This window comes from Netta rufina (assembly GCF_964035555.1).
Source record: "Netta rufina genome assembly, chromosome: 2".
Lineage (NCBI taxonomy): Eukaryota > Metazoa > Chordata > Aves > Anseriformes > Anatidae > Netta > Netta rufina.
The window spans coordinates 45,831,234-45,858,915 of NC_140124.1; the positions used below are offsets into that span (position 1 = coordinate 45,831,234).

At 41.9% G+C, this 27,682-nt stretch overlaps 2 protein-coding genes across 2 annotated transcripts; both read right to left on the bottom strand.

Annotated features, from left to right (window-relative positions):
• Nucleotides 1–2,493: 2,493 nt before the first annotated feature.
• On the bottom strand, nt 2,494–10,089 carry LOC311206895 (C-C chemokine receptor type 5-like). Its single transcript, XM_084282685.1, has 3 exons — nt 9,987–10,089; nt 6,098–6,250; nt 2,494–4,946 (listed from the first exon to the last, which is right to left on the bottom strand). Exon 3 carries the CDS (start codon nt 4,933–4,935, stop codon nt 3,865–3,867), a length of 1,071 nt encoding a protein of 356 aa, XP_084138811.1. The 5' UTR covers nt 4,936–4,946; nt 6,098–6,250; nt 9,987–10,089; the 3' UTR covers nt 2,494–3,864.
• An 8,641-nt stretch (nt 10,090–18,730) lies between these two features.
• On the bottom strand, nt 18,731–27,310 carry LOC311222442 (C-C chemokine receptor type 5-like). Its single transcript, XM_084306729.1, has 3 exons — nt 27,210–27,310; nt 22,093–22,245; nt 18,731–21,792 (listed from the first exon to the last, which is right to left on the bottom strand). The coding sequence occupies exon 3, from the start codon at nt 21,779–21,781 to the stop codon at nt 20,711–20,713; it is 1,071 nt and encodes a 356-aa protein (XP_084162855.1). The 5' UTR covers nt 21,782–21,792; nt 22,093–22,245; nt 27,210–27,310; the 3' UTR covers nt 18,731–20,710.
• Nucleotides 27,311–27,682: the final 372 nt, after the last annotated feature.

A 27,682-nucleotide genomic window follows, 5' to 3' on the forward strand; every position in this document is an offset into this window, starting at 1 on the left:
GACAGTGAGGGAGCTGCGGGCTCCTTTACTGATCCGACTGCTACGCTATGGGCCCCTCTGCTGCTACAGCCATCGCAGGCCTTTGCTGTTACGCCCCCTGCTGACCTGGACGTGCCTTGTGACCCAGGCCCTATTGGCCCTGAAAAGGAGATGGATATGCTTTGCTTCGATCTGGGAAGAACGGGATACATAAGGCCCGAAGACCGAGTTGCTTGACAACTTAAAGCAAGACATATTGTTCAAAAGGAATGGAAAATGGAGACTGTTAAGTCATGGAACTTAAAGGATTGTTTGTTACCTTTCCTGATTGTACATATGTATAGGCATACTTGGGTTTAGTATGTAAAGCAATGTCCTGTATATTTAGAATGTTTGATGTTTGTGTGTGCGTGTTGGTGGAGCGTGGACTCCCCGCACATCCAGCACTGTTTACTTGCCTTTTATACCTTTTAGAAATATTTGTTTTATAAATATTACAAAATTCAGATTGAGTTGAGACCTCATTTATAACAACAGCAGGCAGGGAGGCTGGGGGAGTGTAATCATCCTGATTCTAGCTAAATTTCAACCCTAGCCGTCCTTCTGGAGACAGTAGAGGAGAGCCGTTTTATTTTTGAGGCTTCCAGGCTATGCATAGGAAGGCAAAAGGCAGTCATTCCACAGCAGCTGGCTGGAATCCGGATACGAGCACATGCAAAACTTGTGCAGGAACTAAAACGAGCCTTGCCTCGCCCATACCACGCTATGGCAGCTGCCTGGCTCATTAAGGGCAGACAACACCCAATGAATCAGAGGAGCTCCTGGTCTCCAAGGCTTGCTGCTGTTCGCACGCTGCCCATAGCAGAGGCAGTCACTTTGACAGAAGATCCTCTCAGAATAATTAATGTTTTGTAAAGAAAGGAGCAAACCCGTTTGAATGGCAGCATTGAACATTACAATTGGCCCCACGATGGCGCTGTAGCCCTAAGGACCGAAGAGACTTGGTGTGTGCAATCTGTAATTACTCGAGGTTAGCTCTGTGGTCGCTAGGGGTAGACACTGAACATACTAAAACCTCTTTTGTATTCTTGTTTATCTTAAAAACAGCCTTAATCTTCTAGGATCAGAGTGAGTTGAGAGACAGTCTGCGAAGTAGTGCTCCTCCCATGTCTAATAATAAAACCAGATGTAATGCCAAACAGAATAGCGTGTTTATTAATAGATTACTAGTGACAAACAGTTAAGGACTTTGAAGTTGTCCCAATGGCCCTGCGTTGCTCAATGATGCTGGTGCTTTGCCCACTTGTAAAACCCTGAATTTGACCCGCCTGCTCTTTCAGCATTACAGCAACCTGTTTGGAAGAGGAATTTCTCTTCCTTTTTCATTCTTACAGGCTATTCTATAAAAGGGGAGGTGGGAGGGAGAACGGATCAAGAAGCCTAACGCACAAAAGTTAACCAACTTTAATGGATTGCGAAACTAAATATTGTTGCAGCCTGTTGGCAGAGTCCTTAGCTGAATGAACCAGCAGTGCTACCAAGTACTGTCTTTTCTATTATCACCTTCAATATCAATCACAGATTGCTACAGTAGCTGAAACCTGGCTTGTTTCATTTGCTGAATCATGGTCCATTCGCAGTGAAGTCACGGAAATTCTTGATAAGCTGCTGATCTACTATGCCACAAATCTCCAAGCTCCAGTTCTGTCCTTTGGAAGCTTCTTGTCCCTTGAAAAGATCTGTGCTGTAGGAGAAAACTGCAAAGGATTGAAGCTGCTTTTTGACATCTCTCTCAGGAAAGCTTCTCAGTGTGCTCTTGCACATTTGATAGCTGTGCTTTGCTCCTGTGAGGCTGGTCAAGACGCATACCTTGCTCGGCACCCAAACCTTCTAGAGCAAGTAACTCCTTAAAGAAAAAGTGTCTTAGGATCCAAATAAAAATTCTTGTCAAGAGCTGAATAAAATATGAAAACATTTTTAAAAGAAGAATTACAGAAGGTGGAGGGGGTGGGAAGGGGGAGGCCACCCTATCTAAAAGTTACTGCATGTAGTTTCCTGTCTCTTTAAAACAGAAATGCAAATATTTGTCATTTGATGTTGAAACTACCTGATTTCTATTTATACCACTTATAAAAATAGACGCAGTATCTTAAAAAATAGTATGCAGTTGAAAAAAATGTCTGAATTAAAAGGCGTAGTATAGTTCTCTTTTATTTCCCTTGCGGATGCAGTCCAAAAGTGGTGCTTAATATGGCAAAACAGAATAACTTAAATCAAGTGGTCTGATAAGCAAAGATTTCCCTATTTCACTTCCTGCTTTCACATGCACTTGGCAATGTAAAATTTCTTTGGGACTCTTTGAAACATTTATTTGCAAATATTTAAAAGGCTGTCTAGAGGAGCTGGAAAATAGAGACTACCCTACTGGATAAGAACAGCAATAAAAATATTCGCTCTGATTTTCCTGCCTCCTGAGTTGTCCAAAACCAAATCTACTAGGGGCAATGTAAGAAATGCTAGAAAGACCAAGTTGGCCTTTTATTAATTAAATTATTTATGAATTAAAGCAATAGCACATTTTCTATGTGTTCAAGTGCTTTTCCAGATCTGAACTTAAAGGGGAAACACAATCATATTTGGCCATCAGTATTACCAATTTTGTTTGCATTATGGAAGCTGTTGCTTTCTGTAAAATTCCCAAACAACAGAAAAAAATCGTCATAGCCCCTAAATGATTCCTGTTTCTAAAACTAGAGAGATGCTCTATGCCCTTGGCTCTGTAGGTCAGTGAATCCTTTTACTTTTTTGTGTATGTGTTTTGACACCTTAAGCGTCTATAGCATATGCTTATCTTTAAAAACATCTGGGTCAACCTTGTTCAAAAAACATTTTCACACCTCTAATGCTGTTGTGTTTTTGCAGCCTTTACAACTGCATTAATGCCACATTTTAAAGTTTTTTTTTTTTTCTTAATGTAGGCCAGAAAAATGGCAAACAAAATAACTGCACTAAGAAGCTAAAAAGCCCTATTAACTAATTGTCTGCTCTTGATCTAACCTAGTTAACCTAGTTAAAGCTCCATGTGTAATACTTCATTTCTGAAATATTGCAAACATACTGATTTGCTGATCAATGACAGGCTACTGTACTCATTTTAATACAAGTAGTATATAAAACAGCAGTTGATTGAACGAGCATCCTGAAATATCAAGGTCTTAATTAACTTAGTGACACTTATTTGTGACACTTAATAGTAAAGACTATTTTTAGAATAATATGAGGAAAACCCAAAGGGCTAGTATTCAATGACACACAAAGGAAATACACACTAAAATACTGGAATGTACAATATTCTCCCATTTTGCTAGTAAAGATTCCTCATCACAGACCTCAGTAATTTAGCATTATTTACAGGGATACACAACCAGATGGGATTGAGCCTGAGTTTAAATGACTGAGATAACTTGTGTAAAGTACAGTGAAGAGATATTTCCAAAGAACCAATATCAATCTCTAACCTCTAGTTCATTTCAAATATCAGTTTATGAGCCTGCTAGCTTAAACCCTCAGCTTTTTATGTTTTTGGTCTCTGTAGTATAATACTATACAACTACATTCCCCCCCAAAAAAAACACTTTTTTTTTTTTTTTTTTTTTTTTTTGCTACAGAATGCTATGTTACCACATCTAGATAGCTAATTTGATACATCCTTTTCATTTATGTACAAATACCCATTAGTATGAGGACATACAAGCTTTTATAGATATATGTGCCATGATCTTTTGCAGCTGCTTTGGAGCTAATATCCAGAACAGATTCCTCCAGGCTTTCATCACAAGAATTGATTTCACAAAAGTCAATTCCACTTTTTTTGCTAGGCACAACTTACAATGCAGCAGAAACTTCTTGCTCTCCAGTAGATTGCGTGTAGGTGGAGCTAGCGCGTTCAGATGGGTCAACATAGAAAACTGGACAGTATTTAGAAAAGTGGGATGCAATTTGCTTTCGGAAAAAGCTATGAAGATATTTTCTAAATTTTTCTCCAGCAAAGGCATAAATCACAGGGTTGATACAACAGTGGATCATCGAAATGGTTTCTGTCACTTGGGTTGCTTTGTGCAGTTGCCCACTGCCTTCACAACTAGAGATAGAAAATGAACCTTGAAAGTCACGCAAGAGAATACAAATGTTATATGGTGCCCAGAAGAAAAAGTAGACAATCATGATGATAAAAATCAGCCTGACTGCTTTATGTTTCTTCTCATTCCTACATTGGAGTAATGTCTTTATAATTTGTGTGTAGCTGCAGATCATAATCAACATTGGAATAACAAGTCCCAGGATGTTCATTTTTAAGGTCAGGAATTGCTTCCATACATTTCTCTGATCTGATGGGTAATGAGCACTGCACGTATATTGTGAATTTTCCTTCTGAGTTTTGTGAAATACTATCCCAGGAACAGAGGCAAGCATAGCAACAGCCCAAGTGACAATGCTGGCGAGGATGCCGTAGGTAACTGTCCTCGCTTTCAAAGCAAACACTGCGTGCACTATGGCCAGATACCTGTCTATGGTCAACAGGATTATGAAAAAGATGCCGCTGTAGAAGCCAAGGAGGTAGACACCTGAGAGAATTCTGCACAACGCTTCCCCAAAAATCCAGTCATGAACAGCATAGTAGGCCCAAAAGGGAAGAGAAAATATAAACAGCAAATCAGAAATTGCCAGATTGAGCAGGTAGATGTCAGTCATACTCTTCAATCTCTTGTATTTTATCAGGATAAGGATAACAAGCATGTTGCCTGTGAGGCCAAATATTACCACCAAAGAATAAAGCGGTGGCAGAAGATTAGCTGCAAAGTGCTTTTCCTCAGTCCCCGTGCATGGTGCTGAATCGCCATACTCAAATTCTGTTGTTACAGCCAGGTCAGGGAAATCCATGGTATGGTTTTCCATGGTGTGTTGGTCTGGAAAGGAAGAGAAGGGTGGTTAACTGCAGGAACCTCCAGGCTTGGTAGTCAGGGAAATTAATGCAGTGGTTTTACCCAGCTGGGCAGCTGAGCTCTACCACAACCACGCTCACTCCCCCTCCTCAAAGCTAAAGGGGGAAAGTACGATGGAAAGGACTCGAGGGTTAAGGACAGGGAGATCAGCAGCAACTATTGTCACAGGTAAAACAAACTCAGTGTAGGGAAATTAATATAATTTATTACCTATCACTAGTGGGCTAGCAAAGTGAGAAACTAAAAGCAAACTAAACCCACATTCCCCCCATCCACCCTCTTCCACCTCCTCCCCCTGAGCGGTGCAGGGGAACGGGGAATGGGGGCTGTGGTCAGTCCCTAACGCTTCACCTCTGCAGCTTCCTCACGGTGACTCTGCCCCTGCTCCCCATGGGGTCCCTCCCACAGGATGCCATCCTTCCCAAACTGAGCCTGTGGGGGCTGCCCACAGGCAGCAGCTCTTCAAGCACTGCTCCCACACGGCTCCGTCCCACGGGGTCCATCCATCCCCCAGGAGCAAGCTGCTCCAGCACGGGTCCCACACGGGTGGGCGGCAGCTCCCCCCAGACCCCTGCTCCTGCATGGGCTGCTCTCCACGGGCTGCAGCTCCGGCCCGGGGCCTGCTCCTGCGGGGACTCTCCATGGGCCGCAGCCTCCTCCAGGCCACATCCACCTGCTCCACCGGGGGCTTCTCCACCCATGGCGGGGCTGCAGCGTGGAGATCTGCTCCATGTGGGACCCACAGGCTGCAGGGGGACCATCAGCCTGCTCTGATCTGATCTGATGTGGGGCAGCTGCTGGGCTCTGCTCACAGAGGCCAGCCCTGTAGCCCCCCCCCCTGCTACCAAGCCCTTGCCATGTAAACCCAATACAATGAAACACAGTGACAGGGCCTGGCCACCTCCTCATTGTGCCAGCCCCTTCTGCAGCCTCACCCAAGGAAGAGGAGGCAGCAGGAAGGTGTAGGTGTAAGGCCCACAAGGGCTCTCTGGCACCGGTAAACCCTCAGTGACCACTGCTTGTTGAGGTTACTCATGGCTTTGAGCCTTGAGGCCTCTGGGAGTGGGGTCAGTGGAGGTGTAGAAATGCCCCTTGGCAAGGGGAGCTAAACGTACCCAGCTGGGGAAGCAGCAAGTCGACGGTGTTGGTCTGCAGGGTGTTGGTCAGGCCGGGGCCATGAAACTGGTCTGGTCTTCAGTAACTCTGGAATAAAAATGTTGTGGAGCCCTGTGTTGTGTGGGTTATGCTGAGCGCACTCAGTTGATGACCTGCCGGGAAATATCACAATAGAAAGAACTGGTAGGCAACACCTTCTCGAATGGCATAAATGGTTTCAGTTGCTGTCAGCATGGCATTCAACACCTGCATCTCCTGCAACATTACTCCTAACAACTTAAAAACCTCCATGGTGCTCAGGGAATAAAGAAGTTTTGATTCCTTGTTTCAGTTGATCCTTAACAGTCATGATTCAGTAGCTCCAAAGTTTAGCTTGGCTACGTGTCTTTGAGAGAGCACAGACAGCAGACAGGGCTGTTACTGTCAGGGTGCACTAACAGTTCCTGTATCTGTTGTTTGATATCATCCTTCCTCCTTTGCTAGTGACTATTGCCAGTGAGGTGACAGAAATTGAGGAAGTGCAAAGACTGATTTTGGCTGGGGAAAACAAAAGAATTTCTGCGTGTCCTGTGAGGAGCTGGGAATAGGATTTTGTGGAGACAGGTGTAAGAGGGACCTAAGATGCTTCCCAGTTACCAAGTGGGGAAATTGATGCATTTGGTAGCCACTCAAATAGAGTTACTTGCCATTTGGGAAAATATCTACACTTTTTTTTTTTTTTTTTTTTTTTTTGGGGGGGGAGAGGTATCATGATTACTGCTTTCATCAGGCGGTGCATTTTCATGGCAGAATGATGCCTGTTCTCTTGACAAGGCAGCAGACTGTTTCTGAAACAGAAATCTTCAGGTCCTGCGCCTGTCCCTACTTGCTGTGTCATCTCTGACCACTTGTGTAACACAGCAATGATCGCTCCTTTCCTGTTTGCAACCTCGCTGTGCACTTTTTTCCAGTGGAGAGGTCTGCCCTGTGAGTCTGCGGATGTCTTTTGCAGAGACCACGTTGTCAAAAACATCACTTCATAGAACTCTCTGCACTCGAGTTCTGCAAGACTAAATGGAGCTGAAGAGCTCAGCCCGTGGTTGGAGTGGCGCTGAGGCAGGCTGCTGGTCTGCTTTTTTGTAGCTCTTAGTCATCCATTCTGATTTACACTACGTGAAATCACTGAAACATCTTGAGTCTAGAGATAACTGTTTGGGTGAAAGGAGTATTTTCTGCTGTAAGAACAGTTCATTCAAAAAGCTAATGCCCTCACCTTAATTTTCAGCTAAATGCATAGTTTAGCTAAACCTAATGTCTTGGAGAAGGGGCTGGTTGGTGGGTCTTTGTCCACATTTGTGTGACCTTAAAAATGAGGATCTGAGTCTCTCCTGAGCTTGCTATGGCAATTCTGTTACAGAATAGTGCAGACATGAATCCCTCCAACAAGGGGGAAGCCTTATTGGAGCAAAGTCTGCACCTTCCAAACAAAAGGACGTATTGCACTTGCAGACCTTCCCCCATCCCTTCTTCCTTTTCTTCCAGAGTCTGGCTGTTAACTGCTGCCAGTGTATCAAGATCGAGAATGCTCTTGTTGATGTATTGCTTTGACATGTAGAGTTTGGAAAGAGGTTTGCTTCTGGAGAACAAGGAATAAAAGAAAATTGGCAAGTTTTAACAAGTTGGGTGCCAAGATAAAATTTCTTGGGGAGGCAATAAGCATTGTCAAAATCCTCAAAAACTGTTTTTCAGGCAGTTGTGATGACCTCTGTGAAACAGTTTTTTTTCCACAGCCGTACTAACTACGTTATCATTACAATACTGAGATCATGGTTTTGTTGGTAAAGGAAGTGGCTGTGGCTCAGGTGTATTGACAGTAAATAAGTAGATTTGAAAGTCTCTAAGGGTTTAAATTTTTCAAGTCCTTTCAGAAACTTTTCTTTTTCAATAAATGAATAGATAAATAAAAACCGAGCACCTTTGTAAAGGAATTCTTGGTCCAAAACAGTAACTCCTTTATTTCAAAAACATGCCAAGACTTGAGCACTGCACAAAGACTTAAGACTCCTTTCATCTTGATCTGTGTTGCATGCCCTGGCTGCATAAGTCCCTGGTACTGCTTATAGCTAAGTATCCCCATTTCCAGTTTGTCCTTCCACTGTGCACAGGGACTGTGGGATGAGGGACTGGCTGCACAACAGTGCCAACCCCAGCATGTCCTAGGACCAAGGCCAGTCTGACCCCCCTTGCTAGTCTGACCAGCAACTGGTAAGAGCATCAGCAGTTGCTGAAAATGAGGAGATTGTCCTGCTGGGCAGAAGCCAAGCGTTGTACAAGTGTGTGTTCTCCTCTCCCATGGTGGAAGGGTTTGAAACCACAGCCCAGAAGAACAGTTGCAACCGCAAAGCAGGCAGGAGGCCGCTAACCACATCAGGGGGGCTGGGAGCATGTCCTGCACTCAGCAGCGCTTAGGAAGGGTTATTTCTCAGCCTGTTAACTCTGGATCTTGATCATTTGTACACCTGCGTGATGCCCGTACATAAACGTGGCTATGAAAAGCAACTGAGTCATAAACCCGGAGTGGGATTTTGTAAGTATGTGATTGATTGGTAGGGCTCATGCAAATATCATTGCAAAGTGCTATCTCGATATTACTGCAGTGGCTCCTTTCATGGCAGCCCCTTCTTCCTGCTCACTCCCTTCTCAGTGCATTCCCTCCTCTTTCATTCCTCTGCCTTCTTGGAATGAGAACTGTACCTTTCCTGTTTCTTATATCTTCTTCCTTTCAACCTCTTTTGCACGCTTAAATTGTGGTCTCTCATCTGAGTGGTTCTTTCCGCTAACTGAGTCTAGCCTTTGCTTAAGAAGCCTCTCTCTGCAAAAGCATTTATTACACTGAATTGCGTGTAGTATTCAGTTTATACTGACAATGGAAGCTACAGATGCTAATATGGAAAATGGAAAAGGGAACTGCCACGTAGTTTTGTACTTAATCCTATAGTCTCAGTGTTTTGAATGCTTCACTGGATTAATTGACCGGGCTTGCTTACCTAATTAGAAATATCTGACCAGGCTTGTGTTTCCTAACAGTGGGAGAAAAACAAAGATCATCCTGGAAGATCTCTGAAGAAAGAACATTTCAAAAAAAAGGTCTGTATTATTTTGAATAGAGCTTAGATACATGCAATACTTCTAGAAATTGCAGTCTCCTGTAAAAAATCTGTTGTTTTGGTTGAAACTGCTAGTTATGCAGTTTTCAAGATAAATGCTTCCATAGGCAAGCTGAGCAAAATTTTAAGTCACTGTTTCGTACTGAGTTTCAGGTCAGAGCTTTCTGTTTTTTAAAGAGACAAAAATTTTATTAAAACGAGTTCCAGTTCATTTGCACCATGCCTTAAAATGATAACAATAGAAAAGGTGCAGTGAATGGAGGTAAAATGCTAAGCTATGCTGCATGTAAACAGGTTCCATGAGGCAGAGCATTTAAAATATATCAGATTTTCTGTAAGGGAAATAAGTACTCCTGCACATCCTGCAAGGGAAATAAGTACTCTTCACTCAGATAAGATGTTTTATTTTTGCATTCACAGTTTTAAAATCCAAATTTCCATCACGATATATCATCTTCAGAGAAAATAAATGTTCATGTGTAATCTGTTTATCAAAGAGCCATATTCCATTACATTTCATACCCCAATCAACCTGTAGAGATTTGTTTCTTCTAGCAGTTCTGTCCTTTAAAAATAGGGTATTCCATTTAACATATCCTATTAGTTTCCCCGGGGCATTTTTTAATGTTGAGTACACTGTCAAGATTCAGTTGTTGTTTTTTTTTTCACCTCAGTCATTAAAGTACCTAAACAACTACTAAATGCAGAGGTTGAAGGAAAAAAAAAAGGAAAGATAACTTACCATATATCTCATCGTGGAAGTGATGGCTTGGGTCAGTACATCGAGAGTAACGCTTATCCGATTTGTTACCCACTAGAAGAAGGTTGAAAACACCTCTTCCTGCATGAAGAGGGATGTATCAGATTGAAAACTTCTAGCAAGCAAATCTGTTTTCATTTTAAAAAAAATCAAGGAGCAGTTCTCTTTTTTCTAAAAATGGGTCATCAGATGTTACTTTTCTAACTGAGATGTGCAAAGAGATGTTGAAATTTGTGGAGGATCCTCTTAGGAGCTGAACTCAAGGTTTCACAATCTACAGCTGTAGTTATAGAAAAAGGTTTTTATATTGTTTTCTTTCTCATTTAACTGGCCTCTTTGAGTCAAAAACAGTTTACATGAGGTTCACCCCTTTACATTTCTCAATCGTTGTATTTCTTTTATGACATTTGTCCCTTAACAGAAGTGGAGAAATTAGCATACACCTTTATTCATTTATATCCACAGAGTTACCTGTGCTTTGTGTTGGTTTGCTCTGAGCTGCAGTGCTTGTATTTTAGCAGATTTGATTGATTCAGTTTTTCTCCAAACTAGTCTTTCAAACTTTGACTTAGTCTGTGTAGTGCATCTAACCTTTTAAACCAGCACTATTACTCTAGAGAATTAAGCTTCAGGAAAGCCTGATAAAATGTGTTTTCCTTGTCCTTCTTCATTTATGTCACTGTGGTTGATTCCTGTGACTTTTAGACAGAGTTAAACTAAGTCTGCACTGTGAGTAGCTGAGTAGCTTTTTAGATCCTTCTTAGGCATCAAAGAAACCACACAGGAGGGAGGAACAGGACAGAGAAAGCAAGTGAGAGATGGTGTCTTGTCAGATGTCTGAGAACCCCTGAGAGAAGCCCTAAGTAGATACCTAATAAAGTACAAACCCCTGCCTCCCCTTGACATCCTTGACCCTCTTTTTTAAGGTTTCTGGAGTATCTTCTCCAATCAACCTCATGGAGACCCTAAAGGGATCTCTTTCCCACACTCAGTCCATAGTATCCTCAAAAGATTTTAAAATGCCAAATGGAAATGTCTTGCTTCAGATGTGATGTGGTTCTACCCAGTAGACAGCTAAGCACCACACAAATGTTCACTTACTCCCCTGCCTCCCACAGTGGGGGAGAATTGAAAAAAAAAAAAAAAAAAAAAAGAGTGAAAAACTCATGGGTTGAGATAAAAACAATGTCGTAAGACAGAAAACAAAGGGAAGAAAATAATAGTAATAAAGATAAAAAAATACGCAGAGCGAGTGATGCACAATGCCATTGATCATCACCTGCTGACCGATGCCTAGCCACACCTAGAGCAGCAACAACCTCTCCAGACAACTCCTCCCAAGCTGTTATTGCTAAGCACGACCCCATAGGGTATGGGATGTGGCTCTGGCCAGTTTGGGCCAGCTGTCCTGGCTGCGTCCCCTCCCAGCTCCTGGTGCACCCACAGCCTCCTGGCTGGCAGGGCGGTGTGGGCAGCTAGAACGGCTTTGGCGCTGCGACAACTAAAAGGTCGGTGTGTTGTCAGCATCACTCTCTTCTGAAATCCAGACCCCAGCTCCATACCAGCTACTGGGAAGAAGATTAAGTCTATCCCAGCTGAAATCACAGGGCAGGGTGCTGCTTTTCTTTGATGGAAATCAAGGAAATCACAGCTTCTCAGTTAGCTCTCAGACTGGGGGGAGAGTAAAATGGGAAAAGCTCAACCTGTGTGCCTTGTCAACCCCTCTTTGCTTGAAGGACTGATCAGGGTCTTTATTCCATAAAATTATAATTTTTTATCTTCCTTCATCACTTTTCCAATGAGCTCTTGAAAGGCTGGTATCTTAGCATCAAAATGGATGGCTGCTGCAGTATATTCTAAGATTATATTCACAGTACCTTACTTGATATTAGAGCCCCTATACAGTCTGTGCAAAGAGCTGCTCTTTAAAATTTTTCCAGTACACCTGTATTACGGTCCTAAATTGCTGTCAGACTTGGCTGACTTAAATCATGCTTGAAGATTCCTACATCTCTTCACTGATGAAAAAGTAAGAGGGAAAATGGAAGAAAATATATCAGTTCCCTCACTGAAATATGGGAGCATGCTATATTTCTGAGCTCAGCTTTCAGACTGTAGTCCATAATCCTGTCCCTGATAGTGGTGACAAAAAGATGCAAGAAATGCTGCCTGAGGCAGCAAAGAAATACCTTAATCACATGCAAAATTTAATCCAAGCCTCAGTCACTAGAAGTGGACTTATATTTCTTAGCTTGAACTTCCATTAATTCCAATCTTTTTCTGTATGATTTCTTACTGTCTTATTAGAAGTAGTAGCAATGGAATGGGGAAATGGTCAGTTCAGTGTTTTCTCATAACCAGATGGGGGCATGATTGACTGTCCTAAACGTGGTGTCACTTTACAGCTCAAGGGAGATCTCAGATCAGAATTGTGTGAGCAGAGGGCAGCCACCTATACAGCATGAGTGCATGCTCACCACCAGACTGTGGCACAGATTTACAGCCACAGCATCACCTCATACCAGGAGGACAAGATAAGACCGTGCTAAAGCCTCCTTAGTTCTCCACCAGTGAACCTGTACCTGCACAGCTGCTGCATTTGATCATTTGAGGTGGCAAGCATGGTTAATGATGAGAATCCTAGAAAAAAACAAACATGAAAGGCCATGCCCTGAAAGGAATTTCACTTTGCAATCTTTATCTTCTAATGAATTGTCTCTCATTATATAAACAATCTTGCTTGCTTGTCCCATGATGCTATTTTTTTTACAAGCTCTGTCTATGCTGACTATATTTTTGTCACAACATATTAGCACTAGTTTATGCTTTGCTCCCAAACATAATATTTCCCAGTGTATTTTTAGTACTTTATTGAAATTTGAGAAAAACAGGTGCTTGAATCATGATTTCTTAGAATTTTCCAAAAAGGTGTCATAAAAAAATTAAGTTTTCAATGCATAATTTGTAAGCAGTCTGCCTATTAAAATCAACAGTCATTTTTAGAATTTATTTCTGAAGTCTGACTCGTTTGCCCTGCTTCGTTGTCCCCACTGAGCACTGTCTGTTACATGTTACTTAACCTGCTAGAGGCATTAAAATCTTTCATGATCTCACACTATATGAAGAATAGGCAACAGTCTCAAACCTGTTGTTGGACTTGTCTGTTTTTCATCAAACTTTTGATTCTGAAATGCGCTCTCACAAAAATCATAGGATCATAGAAACAGAATCACTTAGGCTGGAGAAGATCTCTCAGATCATCAAGCCCAAATGCTAGCCTAGCACTGCCAAGTCTACCACTAAACCACATCCCTCAGCACCACATCTGCACATTTTTTAAATACCCACAGGGATGGGGACTCAATTACTACCCTGGGCAGCCTGTTCTGATGCCTCACAACCCTCACCAGCTGGGCCCTAAAGGTGGACAAGAGGTCCTCCACAGAGAGGTTGAATAGCTATGACACTTGGCGGCCCAAAACCACAGACACACCCTGGCAGCGGGTGCCTGGGCTGAGACTTTATTATCAGTGCCTACAGGAGATGTTCGGTTAGCTCTACACCTACTCCAGATAAGCAGGGCTTCTGGAAAGTCAGATTTGATCAGATCTTCTGTGTGCCTGTAGGCGAGTCCAGGCCCCTTGTGCTGTTCGCCTGCTTCTGGGGCCATATCTTGGTGTTGTGCTGTTCCTTGATGCTGTTAGGACAAGACCTTTTTTTGTCTCCCTCTCCTCTGCCCTGCTTTCCTCAGTGGCTGTCAACGTGCCCCTGCAGGACCTGACTTCTCATCCAGTCCAAAGCTCCATCACACCAGCCTGGGACTGGCCATCATCCTGCTGCGTGACCTCCTCCTCCCTGAGGAGGTGAACCTCATCAAACCTCAGTGTTTTACCACAAAATTGAAGCTATTGTTCAAAAATAAAAGGAATGGTAAATGGTTTGGTATGGCTTGGGATGTCACCTATGATGGTTTTACGTTCAGAGACGACTAGGAGTTATGTTTAGTGGCATGACACTCGTAAAGACATTCCAGAAATAGTAGCGGGTTTTATTCCTCACCTGCGGGGCTCAAGCTGATGTACTCTAAGTGTGCAGCCATGTTCCCCGTCAATTCAATTTGCATTCATCAATCTCTTCTGTCCAGTGATTGATTATATGATTCATCCTGAAGGACATCGGACCATCACACTAAGGTATTCAGTAACTCAGTAGTACGGCATTTCCACATGGAGATGCCACCATTTACAAGAAGCCTGCAGCAGTCCTGTGTCTGCTAGGACACATAATAGACGCACACATACTCGTGTGACATACAAATGTCATCAGACAGAATTATGGGTACAGCAGTTTGAAAATACAGCTAACATTTTGCAGGAAAAATAATAATAATAAAGTTTAGGGCAGAATGGCAGATACCTTTCTTAGAGATACAAGATACGATAGTGCATAACACTCTTATCAAAGGCTACAGCTCCAGCAAATGCAGATCATCCTTTCCATCTGGAGAAGGGGTCTAATGAAGATGTGTACGCAGACCTGATGCATTTCCTTTTCCATATGTTCCTCCCATCACATCTCATTTTGTTTCTTCTATCAACAAAATCTGCTTCCAAATTAAATTAGGGTAGCATGAGCGTATGTGCCCAGTAATCAGTAAAATATTAGTGGTTTTTTTTTCTGTTTTGTTTTGTTTTGTGGTTTGTTTTTTTTTTTTTTTTTTTTAGAGAGACTGAATAAAGACATCCAAGTAGCAGAAACTACTTAGTTGTTGGGTTGTGTTTTGTTTTGTTTTGTTTTGTTTTGTTTTTCTTACCAGCTTTTTCTTTCAGGCTCACAAGTTCTTTCGACTTTTATTTTGCGGTCACTGTTCAATTACACCATCTAAGAAATGAGATAAAGTATATCTAATCTTACCCAAAATTATCAGTGAGGATCCCCCAAATAAAAACTTAACAATGTAAAACTGAAAAGCAGGAAGAAGGAAGTCAGCAAAATTCTTAAGAGCAAAGCCCTTACACTTGTTAGATGTAAACTTTTGAGGAAAATGGGGACAAACATTATGTACCAAATTCTGCCTTGGACTTCTGCCATGGAGACTAGTAAACAGAAAAAAAAAAAAAAAAAACACAACCTTTTACCCATTTCACAAATTAGAGGAAGCTGGATTAAAAAAAAAAAAAAAAAAAAAAAAAACACTCTAAGAGACACAAGCATTTTTAATCTGGATTAACACTGCTTCTTCACAATGTTGTTTATTGGCAGTGAAATCAAGGTAGGTTGTTTTTTTGTTTGTTTGTTTGTTTGTTTTCCTAATATTAATCTGTTTTCTGTTTGTTTCTCTATTATAAATTTTGAAATTATTAACTGCAGCACATACTAATTTCATTGCTATGGTATTATTTTTGTTTGGGCTTTCCCTGAGTTGCTATTGCTGATCTAGCTATGCTTCCTGATATAGCAAGGAGGAAGAGAGCATTGCTTCCTTCTACTGTTTTTATCCAGACTTCTGATGTGTTCTGCCCCAGTTTACATTAAAAATAAATAAATAAATAGATAAAATTAAGAAGTAGTGCAGTAGATTTTACTTTTTGGTCCTAGCTATACATCCCAAAAAATTCCAGCAGAGAAGCCCATTTTTTACACAGGCTTTTAATTCTCACATTTTGCTGTTTCCAGTTGCATTTACAGTATATACATTCTCCGTCTAGAGGTGCTGTTTGTGGCTAGCTAAGCTGTGAGCCAGGAGTACTCCCCGTTACGCATGTATATCCTGGACCTTTGGTCAGCCAGGCTGGGAAAATCACACACCAAATTTCTTCTCAGTGAAAACCAGGTCACAGAAAGAATGGAGAGAATCGATACAATGACAAGGTATATACCAGGAATCAGAAAACACTTCAGAATGCCAAAGATTAGTGTATAATTGTATAATTATATAATTATATATGGTCTATAATTATATACAGTCTATAATCATGCATACCTCATGGTAGTGTCCCAGGAAGTAACATCCAGGTGCCTTCTTCACTCCCATCCACCTGGTTTCTACTCCCTTCAAAAAATCTGGTATCAAGATAGGTTGTGCTGCTATTGTTGTATGCTGATTGTCCTGCTGGCACAACCTTGTAGACAGTTCTGCAAACCTGACTGCCACTGGAAGGTTGGTGCAGTTTTGCATATCAGCCTGTGTATCTGCTAATGCCACCCTCCTCCATTTCAGTGGTGGGCCCCACCTTCCACGATCAGTCATTGCAGACTTAAAACACTCAAACTGAGATTGCTCTCACTGTCATGGTAATTAAAAAACTGCTCAGCTATTATACAAACTTCTCCCAACCATGGCATTTTCAGAATGAAATACAGCTCCTAGTAGGCAAGTGTCACCAGAATGTGGGTACAAAGCAATGCCTTTGACTCTTATTTCTAGACAAACATCCTTGTTTTGGTCTAGCTGATTGCTATTTGTATTCCAAATGCACCAGAATTTACTGGTTTGTTTTTATTTCCCCTGCTGTCTTATTTTTTTTCTATACTTTATAAAGATGCAGTCCTTCTCAGGCCACATTAACCACAGTAGCCACTGGAAGTTCAGTAGGTACCAGTAGTTGAAAACAGCTGTAAAATTAAATTTCAAAATGCAGCAGTATCAGTCTGCTGTGCTGTTTAACCTGATCAGCATCATGTCATTCGCTTGTCACTTAATTTCCTTGGTTTTTTGTTAACTTGAATAAGATACGGTATGAATTTATCGTTATGTTCTTTGCATTTAGCCCTGTTACAATTTTTACTGGAAGGAGTGATATTTTGGAGCTTCTTAACTAAAAGTCTCTGCTATGTGCCTAAATCTTTTAACATCCTGAATATGTTGAAGCGTTTGTACTCTGATCTTCCTATTACTCTGGCTATTACTTTCTTAGCCTCCGTTAAGACTAATAAAGTCATCTTCACAAATTTTGCCACCACTTTTCCATATTTGTCCATTTTCATCTACTTCTCTTCCTTTACACTCCATTTACCTTTATTTCATGTAAGATACGTACACGTAAGGTCACAGTTGGGTTAGCAAATAAGAAAGTCATAAAACAGGAACACCCCCATGCACTGGTTACCAGAAATTTCACTGCTTCTCTTTGCCACAGACCAACCAATGCCAGTGATAATAAATCCGGTGGTTGGTTCTGAGTATTGCTTAGCACTCACTGATACCATATATGCACTTTTTCTACATTTCCTTTTGCCCTTTAGGAAGTCTGCCAGTGGCCTGACAGTCAGCACAACCTTTTGCTGCGTGGGGAATTCCTCCCCCCATGCTTCTGAATGTGTGGCAGCAGCATCTCCCGGCAGAAAAGTTGGGATCTGTCCTGTCCTGTACCTAAACTAATCTGTTTGATTGGGTCTGTTTGTCAAAGACACGCAGAGTTTCCTTTGATAAGCATGCCGTGTGGAATATAATGCCTGAGACATGCTTTCTCTTAAGTAGTTCAGTGCCAAACGTTTTGAACTTCTAACAGTTTCCATATAGCGGTTCTAGATTTGTTTAAAATCAACATTTTACTTGTAGCATTCACAGGGTCTTGAATCTTTGGTTTTCTGGTGCTACTTGCACATTCTCTCAAATGCTTGCTTTTGTTTCCTCAATATCTCCCCAGAGAGGGTCAGATGCCTCCCAAGCACTGCAGTGGTTCTTCCTTGCATTAGTGTCTTCTCTGTTGTAATTACAGTCCTGGAGTGTCCTGCCATTTTCTTAACTTAATTCTAGTTCATCACAGTTTCTGAATCTCTGCCTGCTTCTCTAGCTCTTACACACATATATATTGCATCATCATCTCAATCCTTTCCCTGCAGATCTTATTATGGAACATTTGTGTCAAAATGTCTATGTATTTTGTACACAAAAATTCTCCCCACCTCTCTGCCAAGGCAATTTGCCCTTTTTCACAGGGCCTGGGATCTTGCTAAACCCTCCCTGGGTAGCTCTGTCCTGCTATGGCCAGACTGCTTGAAGTCTTGCTACCCTATGTCGGAGCTACCTGGCCTGCAGCTACACCACGCTGCAGCCCCATCTGACTTGTCAAGACTCACAGCCTGCAACAAAGCTACCTAGAGCATATTAACGCCTTGCTTGTCTCATTGCAAAGCTGCAATGAAGCTGAATGATTTCTGCAATGAATGTGTAATGAATTCTGACTGATCTGGATCCATCCTGCCAGGGCACATAACGTAACAATAAGATGATCCTGTTGGGTTGGGTTTGGTTTGTTTTCCTGTCAAGACAAAAGTGCCATCTTCTGGTTCCCTCCTGTATTCCTCCCCTGTTCCTATTTATAACTGACACAGCCCTCTTTCTCCTACCTGACAGATGTCGCCCATTTAAAATATGTTCCCCCAAGCTTTTCCCAAAGCCCATTGGAATGTGCTCTTCTCAAGCTTCCTGGTGGATAAAAGCCATGCCAGTACAGTAGACCTGCCAGACCATTCCCTGCTTGGTTATGTGGTTTGCTTCATGTCAAAGTGTAGTATTGTGAGGGTTAAAGTCCATCATTGCATCTTTTTTCTACCTCCATTCTGAGAGCAGAGCTGATGCCCTTATACTTGCAAGAAGAACATGGGCTACAAGGTATACCTCACTTTTCAGACAGATTTTATTAGTTTCACTTCATTAACACAAAAATAGGAAGGAACGTAATTCCAACAAGACAAGCATTCAAAGTTCTATGATTCTATGAAAATAAAGCACAGCATTAGAAATACCATGGCTACAGCAGGCTTTGTATCACACTGATCTAATTTATACTTTAACATTAAAAAGGTGCTTTCACTTTTGTGCAGTAAAATGTACAAAAGAAAGGAAAAATAATATTTCCAATTAAGAAAGTTTACTGTGAGCATAGTTTTGGTCTTTCCTTTGTATATCTGTGGCTATTAACCTCACGGGGGAGCAGTCAGACAGGTCATCTCCCCCAGATGCCATTTAAATCATGTCTGCTTCTGACACGAGTGTCTCTTTTTTCCCTACTGTCCATCGAAGGATCTTGAAGAGATTTGCTGTCAACGTAGGCATCTGTCACATGCCTAATGTTAAGTTGTGTGGAGTCCCTTCTTCCATCCTCATGTTGCCTGGAGGTTAGTCGAACCTGTCCTTGCAGATTTCTGTGAGCAAGGCCTTGCTTGCATGCATGAATGGTGTCCCTCGAAGCAAACTGTTCACTCACATAAGGACTGTTCACCTGCACTTCCTTACAGTTTAAAGCAACAGCTTAATGATAGTATCATGTCCTAGAATACCACTTTCTTTTACAGGAAAATTCCCAATAATGGCATAAATGTATAGCCATAAGACACCAGTGAGTAATGGTCTCAAGTCTTCAGTAAGGGTGCAGTCCTGATAGCGGCACCAGAGGCAATGAGTGCTCTTCTCCTGGGAAGGCAAGGAGTTGTATCTCCCCTACAGTTGGTTGCTTTTGTAGTTCCAAGGTTTCTGTCTTCCTAGAAGTGTTTCCCAGCTAACAGACTTGCTGTGCATGTCCAGGACATGTTTGTATCATGCAGGAAACTACCCTGACATGCTTTCTGCATCTGCCACACAAAATCTGCCTCTACACATGTGATTTATATATCCAGAACTAGGGAGGCCTCCCCTCAGTACTCAGCTCATGGTCTCCAAAATCCTCCAGAGGGTCCTGATATTTTCATACAGAATCCTGCACAGCAAATACCAAGGTAATTTTAATTCTGTCCTTGCAGATCTTTGCTGATGTACCTCTATTGGACAAGTGCTGATTTTCTTGGAGGAATATGATATGTTTTTGCGGGGTGCACAACATTGACTTCTTTGCAGTCAGTAAAATCAGTGTGTGCAGTTACGTGTAAAACTGCACCCACAAAAATCACAATGTTACCCATTAAACCCACTTTGGAAAATGTTGTCAACTGAACACTGATATGGTTGGCATAAAATTAAAGACCTAAAATAAAAACACTAAACCTTAGCCTATAGTAGAAAGGATTGCGTTTAAAAACAACTACACTGTTAACTAGCAGATAAATCCGTGGGTTAAATGGCTGCAGCAACAAAAAGGTCAGTCAACTCTCCCATCAGAGGAGAGATGTTTTCTTGTTATATTTCATATTCATCCTTTTCGTGGAAACATCTCTTATTCATGTAGGGAACATAAGGGAATGAGGAGTAAAATGAAGAAGACTGAAAGCTTCCCACTACCAGATGGCTGGCTATGTGGCAGAAATACTGTCACTTCCAAAAGCAATCAGGATTTTAGGTGTTTGCTTAATGGTATATACTGAACAGGCACATCAATCCTCAAAGCTTCCTCCTGATCTTGTGTTGTTCACATAGCTGCAAATGCTTCTTGCAAGATGATTTATTACTCTTTAGTCTCTTCAACATTATATTGCCCCCCGGTAAACCTCATGAGCATTTGTTCATTGGACAGAACTTGGTCCAACCACCAGAATAAAACTATTCTGGGCCCTATTCAAATCTTGATGTGATCCAGCTATGGCATTAACAATTATTGGAAAAATGGTAGATTCTGTTAGTTTAAGAATATAAAAAAATATGTAATCCACGGGATTAACCACAAGAACTGAGGGTCATGCAGTTTTTAGTAGTGCTTGACATAAAGTTCTTCAATAATGTCATGCAGTCCTTAATGCAAATATTTACTAGCTAGTCTTTTGATGTATTTTTACAGTCCAGTAGAGATGTCATGTTCTGCAGTGGATGGTGTGAATGTGGAATTAACTCTTTCTAATTTTTCACGATAAAGAGATGGACATTTTTTGCAGAGGTGAGCTGCAACATACTTTCGGAAAAAGTTATAAAGATATTTCCTAAATTTTTCTCCAACAAACGCATAGATCACAGGATTGATACAGCAGTGGATCATTGAAATTGTTTCTGTCACTTGGATTGCTTTCTCCAGTTTACTTTGGGTTTCACAATCTGGGTCAAAAAATGAACTTTGAAACGTATGCAAAAAAGAAGCAATATGGAATGGTGTCCAGAAGATGAAGTAAAAAATCATGATCACAAAAATAAGTCTGACAGCCTTCTGTTTTTTCTCATTCCTACATCCCAATAATGTTTTTAGAATTTGAGAGTAACTGAAAATCATAATGAACATTGGAATGACAAGTCCCAGGATGTTCATCTTTAAAATGTAGGAGTACTTCCAATTTATTGAGCTATCACTTGGAAAATGAGCACTGCACGTATACTGTGAATTTTCCTTCTGAGTTTTGTGAAATACTATCCCAGGAACAGAGGCAAGCATAGCAACAGCCCAGGTGACAATGCTGGCGAGGATGCCGTAGGTAACTGTCCTCGCTTTCAAAGCAAACACTGCGTGCACTATGGCCAGATACCTGTCTATGGTCAACAGGATTATGAAAAAGATGCCACTGTAGAAGCCAAGGAGGTAGACACCTGAGAGAATTCTGCACAACGCTTCCCCAAAAATCCAGTCATGAACAGCATAGTAGGCCCAAAAGGGAAGAGAAAATATAAACAGCAAATCAGAAATTGCCAGATTGAGCAGGTAGATGTCAGTCATACTCTTCAATCTCTTGTATTTTATCAGGATAAGGACAACGAGCACGTTGCCTATGAGGCCAAATATTACCACCAAAGAATAAAGCGGTGGCAGAAGTTTAGCTGCAAAGTGCTTTTCCTCCGTCCCCGTGCATGGTGCTGAATCGCCATAGTCAAATTCTGTTGTTGTAGCCATGTCAAGGAAGCCTATAGTATCGTTTTCCATGGTGTGTTGGTCTGGAAAGGAAGAGAAGGGTGGTTAACTGCAGGAAACTGCAAGCTTGGCAGTCAGGGTAATGAAACACAGTGACAGGGCCTGGCCACCTCCTCATTGTGCCAGCCCCTTCTGCAGCCTCACCCAAGGAAGAGGAGGCAGCAGGGAGGTGTAGGTGTACGCCCACAAGGGCGCTCTGACGCTGGTAAACCCTAAGTGATCACTGCTTGTTGAGGTTACTCATGGCTTTGAGCCTTGAGGCCTCTGGGAGTGGTGTCAGTGGAGGTGTAGAAATGCCCCTTGGCAAGGGGAGCTAAACGTACCCAGCTGGGGAAGCAGCAAGTCGACGGTGTTGGTCTGCAGGGTGTTGGTCAGGCCAAGGTCATGAAACTGGTCTGGTCCTCAGTAACTCTGGAATAAAAATGTTGTGGAGCCCTGTGTTGTGCAGGTTATGCTGAGCGCACTCAGTTGATGACCTGCCGGGAAAATCACAACAGAAAGAACTGGTAGGCAACACCTTCTCGAATGGCATAAATGGTTTCAGTTGCTGTCAGCATGGCATATAGACCAACTGCCAAAAGAAAGTAAAAAATTACAGTGCTGTGAATTTTTAGTTCTCTCAGGATTTGATTTAAACCTCTGTTCAGGCTTTTACTGAACTAATACCCCTGCTCAAATGATTTCCTGATTCCATATTTTATTTTATTGAAGTCACAGTTCTGACGATCAATATGTGGTGTGGCAACTTCACAGCAGTTGCAGCACAGTAACTGAGGAAGTGCAAGGGCTGCCCAAAATCTCTGTCCCCCTGATTTTGGCTGGGGGGCTGTGAGAGGGAGGGAGCTCCCCTGAGACGGAGGAGTCGCAGTCTAGGAGGTAAGTGGTGCAACAGAGCTGTGGAAGTCCTTGGCCACTTCTGTTACAGTGCAAGCAGGTAAAGGGATGAGACTTGGATGCCACCAAACCCTTCCCTTCCTGCCACCACACCTGCCCCTCTTCCCAAATCCCTGGCAGGCCTGGGAGCCAGATGCTGAAGTGTAGGTTTGTGTAATTTGGTCTCTGAAAAGCTGAGGAGATATGTCTTCTCACGGGCTCCTGGAGAAAATAAAAGAATTTCTGCATCTCCTCGAGGAGCTGGGAATAGGATTTTGTGGAGACAAGTGTAAGAGGGACCTAAGGTGCTTCCCAGTCACTAAGTGGGGAAATTGATGCACTTCATAGCCACTCAAATAGAGTTACTTGCCATTTGGGCAAGCACCTACACTTTTTTTTTTTTTTTTTTGAGGCCTGAGGGGGGTATCATGATGACTGCTTTCATCAGGCAGTGAATTTTCATGGCAGAATGATGCCTGTTCTCTTGACAAGGCAGCAGACTGCTTCTGAAACAGAAATCTTCAGGTCCTGCGCCTGCCCCTACTTGCTGTGTCATCTCTGACCACTTGTGTAACACAGCAATGATCGCTCCTTTCCTGTTTGCAGCCTCACTGTGCACTTTTTTCCAGTGGAGAGGTCTGCCCTGTGAGTCTGCAGATGTCTTTTGCAGAGACCACATGGTGAAAACCATCACTTCAGTCTCTGCACTCGAGTTCTGCAAGACTAAATGTAGCTGAAGAGCTCAGTCCGTGGTTGGAGTGGCGCTGAGGCAGGCTGCTGATCTGCTTTTTGGTTGAAGCTCAATTTAATTACCGTTTTAAGCTGTGGCTTTTGTTATCTAGTTTGGAACTTAGTTTGAGATGTAAAAACATCAGAATATAATTGTGGGAGTAACAGAACTGAAGGTAATTGGTTCTCTTGTGATCTGTCTTCTCTGTTGTCTAAGTCTTACCTTCTCTGATGGGTTGACCCTGGCCAACAAGCAGCTAAACTCCAATCCAGTCACTCACTTACACCCCCCACAGTGGGATGGGGGAGAGAATCAGAAGGCCAAAAGTGAGAAAAACTTGTGAATTAGGATAAAGACTGATTGATAGGTGAAGGAAACAAAATGAAAAAAGAGGTGATGCATTTGCCACCTCACACTAAACAAACTGATTCCCTACAAGCCTTCCAGCAATACCTGCTTTGATAAAACTCCAACACAGTTTTATTGCTGAGCACAACATTATATGACAAGGAATATCTTTTGGTCAGTATGGGTCACCCGTCCCAGCTGTAGTCATAAATGTGAAACACAGCGCTGTGTGAGCCAGGCCCAGTACAGCTACCCACTGCCAAAATGCAGCTCCTTCCCTGTACAATGTATATTCATGCTGCCCAGAAATACAACGTGCTGTGGTTATTTTTGTTTCTGTCTATGACCTGATGGGAAATCTCCGAGCTTTTGCACGGGATAGAAGTGAGATCCACCTCCTCTCAACAAGCACAAAACATGAAAATGTTTTCTGAAATGCTTTCTAAAACACTCCTTATCCTTTGCACACAAGCAAAGTTAATCACCAAGAGCTCTTGAAAACTGATCTTGCTAAGAAATTATATTGGAACAAGCTGTTTGCATTTCATTTCTGATTCATTTGTCTTTAACCATTTTTCCAGTTTTCATTTTCATGCAGAAAGGAATGTCTTCGCTGGAAGCTGTAGCCCTTGGCAGTAAGTCTGGCTTTGGCTATGAAAGGGTTTGGTCACGAGCCTTCAGAAATGGGTGTGTTAGCAAAGGGATCTCAAGTTTTATCTCTGTTCTTGTGCTGTGAGTATAAACAGTCTTTTTCTGATTCTGATTTGCGGGCTTGTGATTGTTTGGCTTATTTCTTCTGAAATTACAAATATTCAGGAAGTCTTAAGGATAAGGATTTTCATTTGCAGGGCATTCTTGCTGGCTCGATGGACTGCATGAGGCCATCACTAACCCACCGTCCTGCTAACACCACAGAGGACTGACTCACAGTTTCAGAGTAGTTTTGTTTGTTAACAGAAATTCTAGACGTTTTCTGCCAAAGCGGGCAAACAAGTCAAATATAAGCTTGAAATCTAAGAGAAGGGGTATTTTCTTTTCAGTTCCCTCTAAAGCATCTAAATACGAGTAGTTCAATAAGAGGCCACTCTTGCTTCCCCTCAGAGGACTGGTTATATTCTGAGTCTCCAAGAAGTTTGATACTCTGAAGTGTGACCAAGCCTTGTTCCAAATACCTGCTCCCTGGGAAAGAAATGTAAGTGAGGCAGCCACAACAATTTGCTCCAGGTCTGCCAGACAGCCTGTGGCTATAACAGCACATTTCTGGGGCCTTATTTTATTAGGCCCACTCACCCACTGGCTGTATACCCAATAGTATACCCTTGTGATGGCAATCTCAATACCTACTGCCAGTCTTCATAGCTCTTGTCAGAGATTCTTGCAATGAGAATGTATCTTTAAATCACATCTTTCAGATTGTTGTATTTGGGTATTTGGGCTGCTTCAAGAGAAGCCTTGCTAGCTTTTGAGTATTAGCTGTTATCTTTACACTATCACCTTCTCCTACAGGAGTGTCTAGGTGCTGGTATGATTATCAGGCATTTCCATTCAAGCTCAGAAAGCCCCTGCCCTGCCACACTGATTCATTTGGAGATGGCAGTCATCACAGCTCGCTGAGCCTGCTGTGCCCTGAGTGGGATTTGGACAGGGTTTCCTCACCAAAGTCATAACTAATAGAGGAACACAAGCACATGAATGGAGCTGCTCATCTCAAAGCGGAATGGCCCTCAAATTCCCTTTCCCTTTCTAGGGCCCAAGACAAGGTTTTTCTTCTCAAAATGCTACTCCTTGCTCCCCTCCTTTTCACGAATGGCAGTTTGTCACACAGAAAAAGAAATAACTTAATGACTGGTGGTTAGCTTAAAGGTATGTCAGCAGTATCGAGGGCACTTTGTGAAGAGAGAGAATTGTGTCGTAGCACTGATTAAAAACGGAACCTAAATGAAGAAAAATAATACCCTACAAAAAGCAGAGCAGGCATTGTAAGAGAGGTGACCATTGTTTCCTGCTAGCAGCTCTAGCCCTTCAGCATTGCCTTGGTCTTTCCAGAAGGAGTCTCTGGACAAGCAAAATTGCAGAGTAGTCCATGTGTGGACTAGAGATACCTTGGGAAGCAAGCATTTGTTCACACTTTTCTTGAGGTACCAAGAAAGCTGAAGGAAAATGTAGAAGTACAAACTAAATGCTATTTGTAAGACTCTGAGCTGATACTTTCCCTCAAACACATTGTGGCATGTGATAGAAACCACAGGATTTCTTTCCAGGATATCACTGGGGAAAGACAGTCCCGTCCAAAATCAAACCTCACTTTGGAAACTTCTTCCTCTAGCAGCTGAGCATTAGACACTTCTTCCCTTTGGAGCTGCTTGCCTGACACCTGATTATTTTTTCCCTTCCTGCAGAACTTTCAAGCTAAAAATATGTTTTGGGCTGGAAAAACAGACTCAATTCTCTATGAATGCTCAGGATCCAATTGTTTCCATTTCCCATAAAAAAAAAAAAAAAAAGAAAGGCAGCCTTCTGAAAATTCTGAGCTCTTCTGCAGTTAGTTCTGTGGTTGCAAGACAAAAGAAGTAGGTGTTTTTATCTAAATAAATGTACAGTGAGGGAGTAGCATCAGCACTCAAAATAAGCAATCTGAGAAAGAGAAACCAAGACAGATATTACATGCTTTCCAAGCAATTGCTGTTACAGCTGTATGTTTAATATACCGAATGAAATATATATGTATGTGTATATATATATATATATATTTGTTCTTACACTATTGTAGCTTTTTTGCTGATGCCCAAGTAGCAAGTCTCGTTTATCAAAGCAGAGGTGTGAGTGGTAAAATTTCAGCAAAGTACTGATGAGTTTTACCCATGTAAAACTTCATTGAAAGGTAACTGCAAGCTACTGGTTGGCCATAACACTGGTACCTGTAGTTGAAAGATAGAGTACAGACTTTCTGCTTGCTCAGAGACATCACCTTAAAAGAGGAAACAATCCCGAAGAACCCTTCATAAAGTCATAATGATAAAACACCTTTAGCATGTTAAATTCTCAGATAATACAAAGAAACTGTGAATACTGTGATAGGATAGCGATGAAGGACATCTGTCGTCTGCACCTGATAGAACAAGATGTGGCTTAGATTTCAAAAGACTAGATTAAATGTGAAGGATTTGATGTCTGATCAGTTTATATCCCTAGAGGAATACATTTTCAAGCTACTGACCTCCCAGAACAGTTTCAAAAGCAAGACCCCAGACATTTCTAGAAACTAATTTTCTCCACCATTTGTCCAGTTCCATTCTCTTACACCTCAAAACTCTTACACTTAGCCTTATCCTGAGCTGGAAGCTGGTTACAAGACCCAATTGCTACTACAGACAGTACCTCTAGCAGTTCTGTTCCCACTGTCATTAGACACATAGGCATCCCCCACACAACAAATTTGAATCTGTATTTACACATTCACATATAAGAGAAAAAAAATGAGCTACTCACTGATTTATCAAGCTTGTTTTATCAGACCGTGTCGCCTTCGTCTTTGTGAACAAACATATAGTTAAACCCTATATCTGAAAATAGGAAACGGCACTTCCTGTGTGATCTGTTGCAAAACACTACAAGAATCAAGGGCACGGTTCTTCTTTCTGAAAATTATCAGTTTCCAACCCAAGTTCTGAACAGAGGGATGAAGTGGGTGTGTACTTTTTCTGCCTCTGCTGAAATTCAGTGCCTAAACTATTTTTTTCTCTACAGGGTTAAGGCTAGGTGGTTAAATTCAATCATGTTCTCAGGACAGCAAGTATTTGCGGCTGCTCTAGATGATTCTGTAGCTCAGCAGAGAGTGGTACGAAATATCTGGCATACAGAATGTGTGATTTTTAAATTATATTCAGGTCTCCAAAATGACTGTTGAAACAATCCCACAAAGTTAGACTTCATTCATGTGGTCTCTTACTGACTTCTACGTA

Coding starts and splice junctions, on each gene's coding strand:
- LOC311206895 (XM_084282685.1), bottom strand. CDS start 4,935: ATGGAAAACCATACCATGGATTTCCCTGACCTGGCTGTAACAACAGAA.
- LOC311222442 (XM_084306729.1), bottom strand. CDS start 21,781: ATGGAAAACGATACTATAGGCTTCCTTGACATGGCTACAACAACAGAA.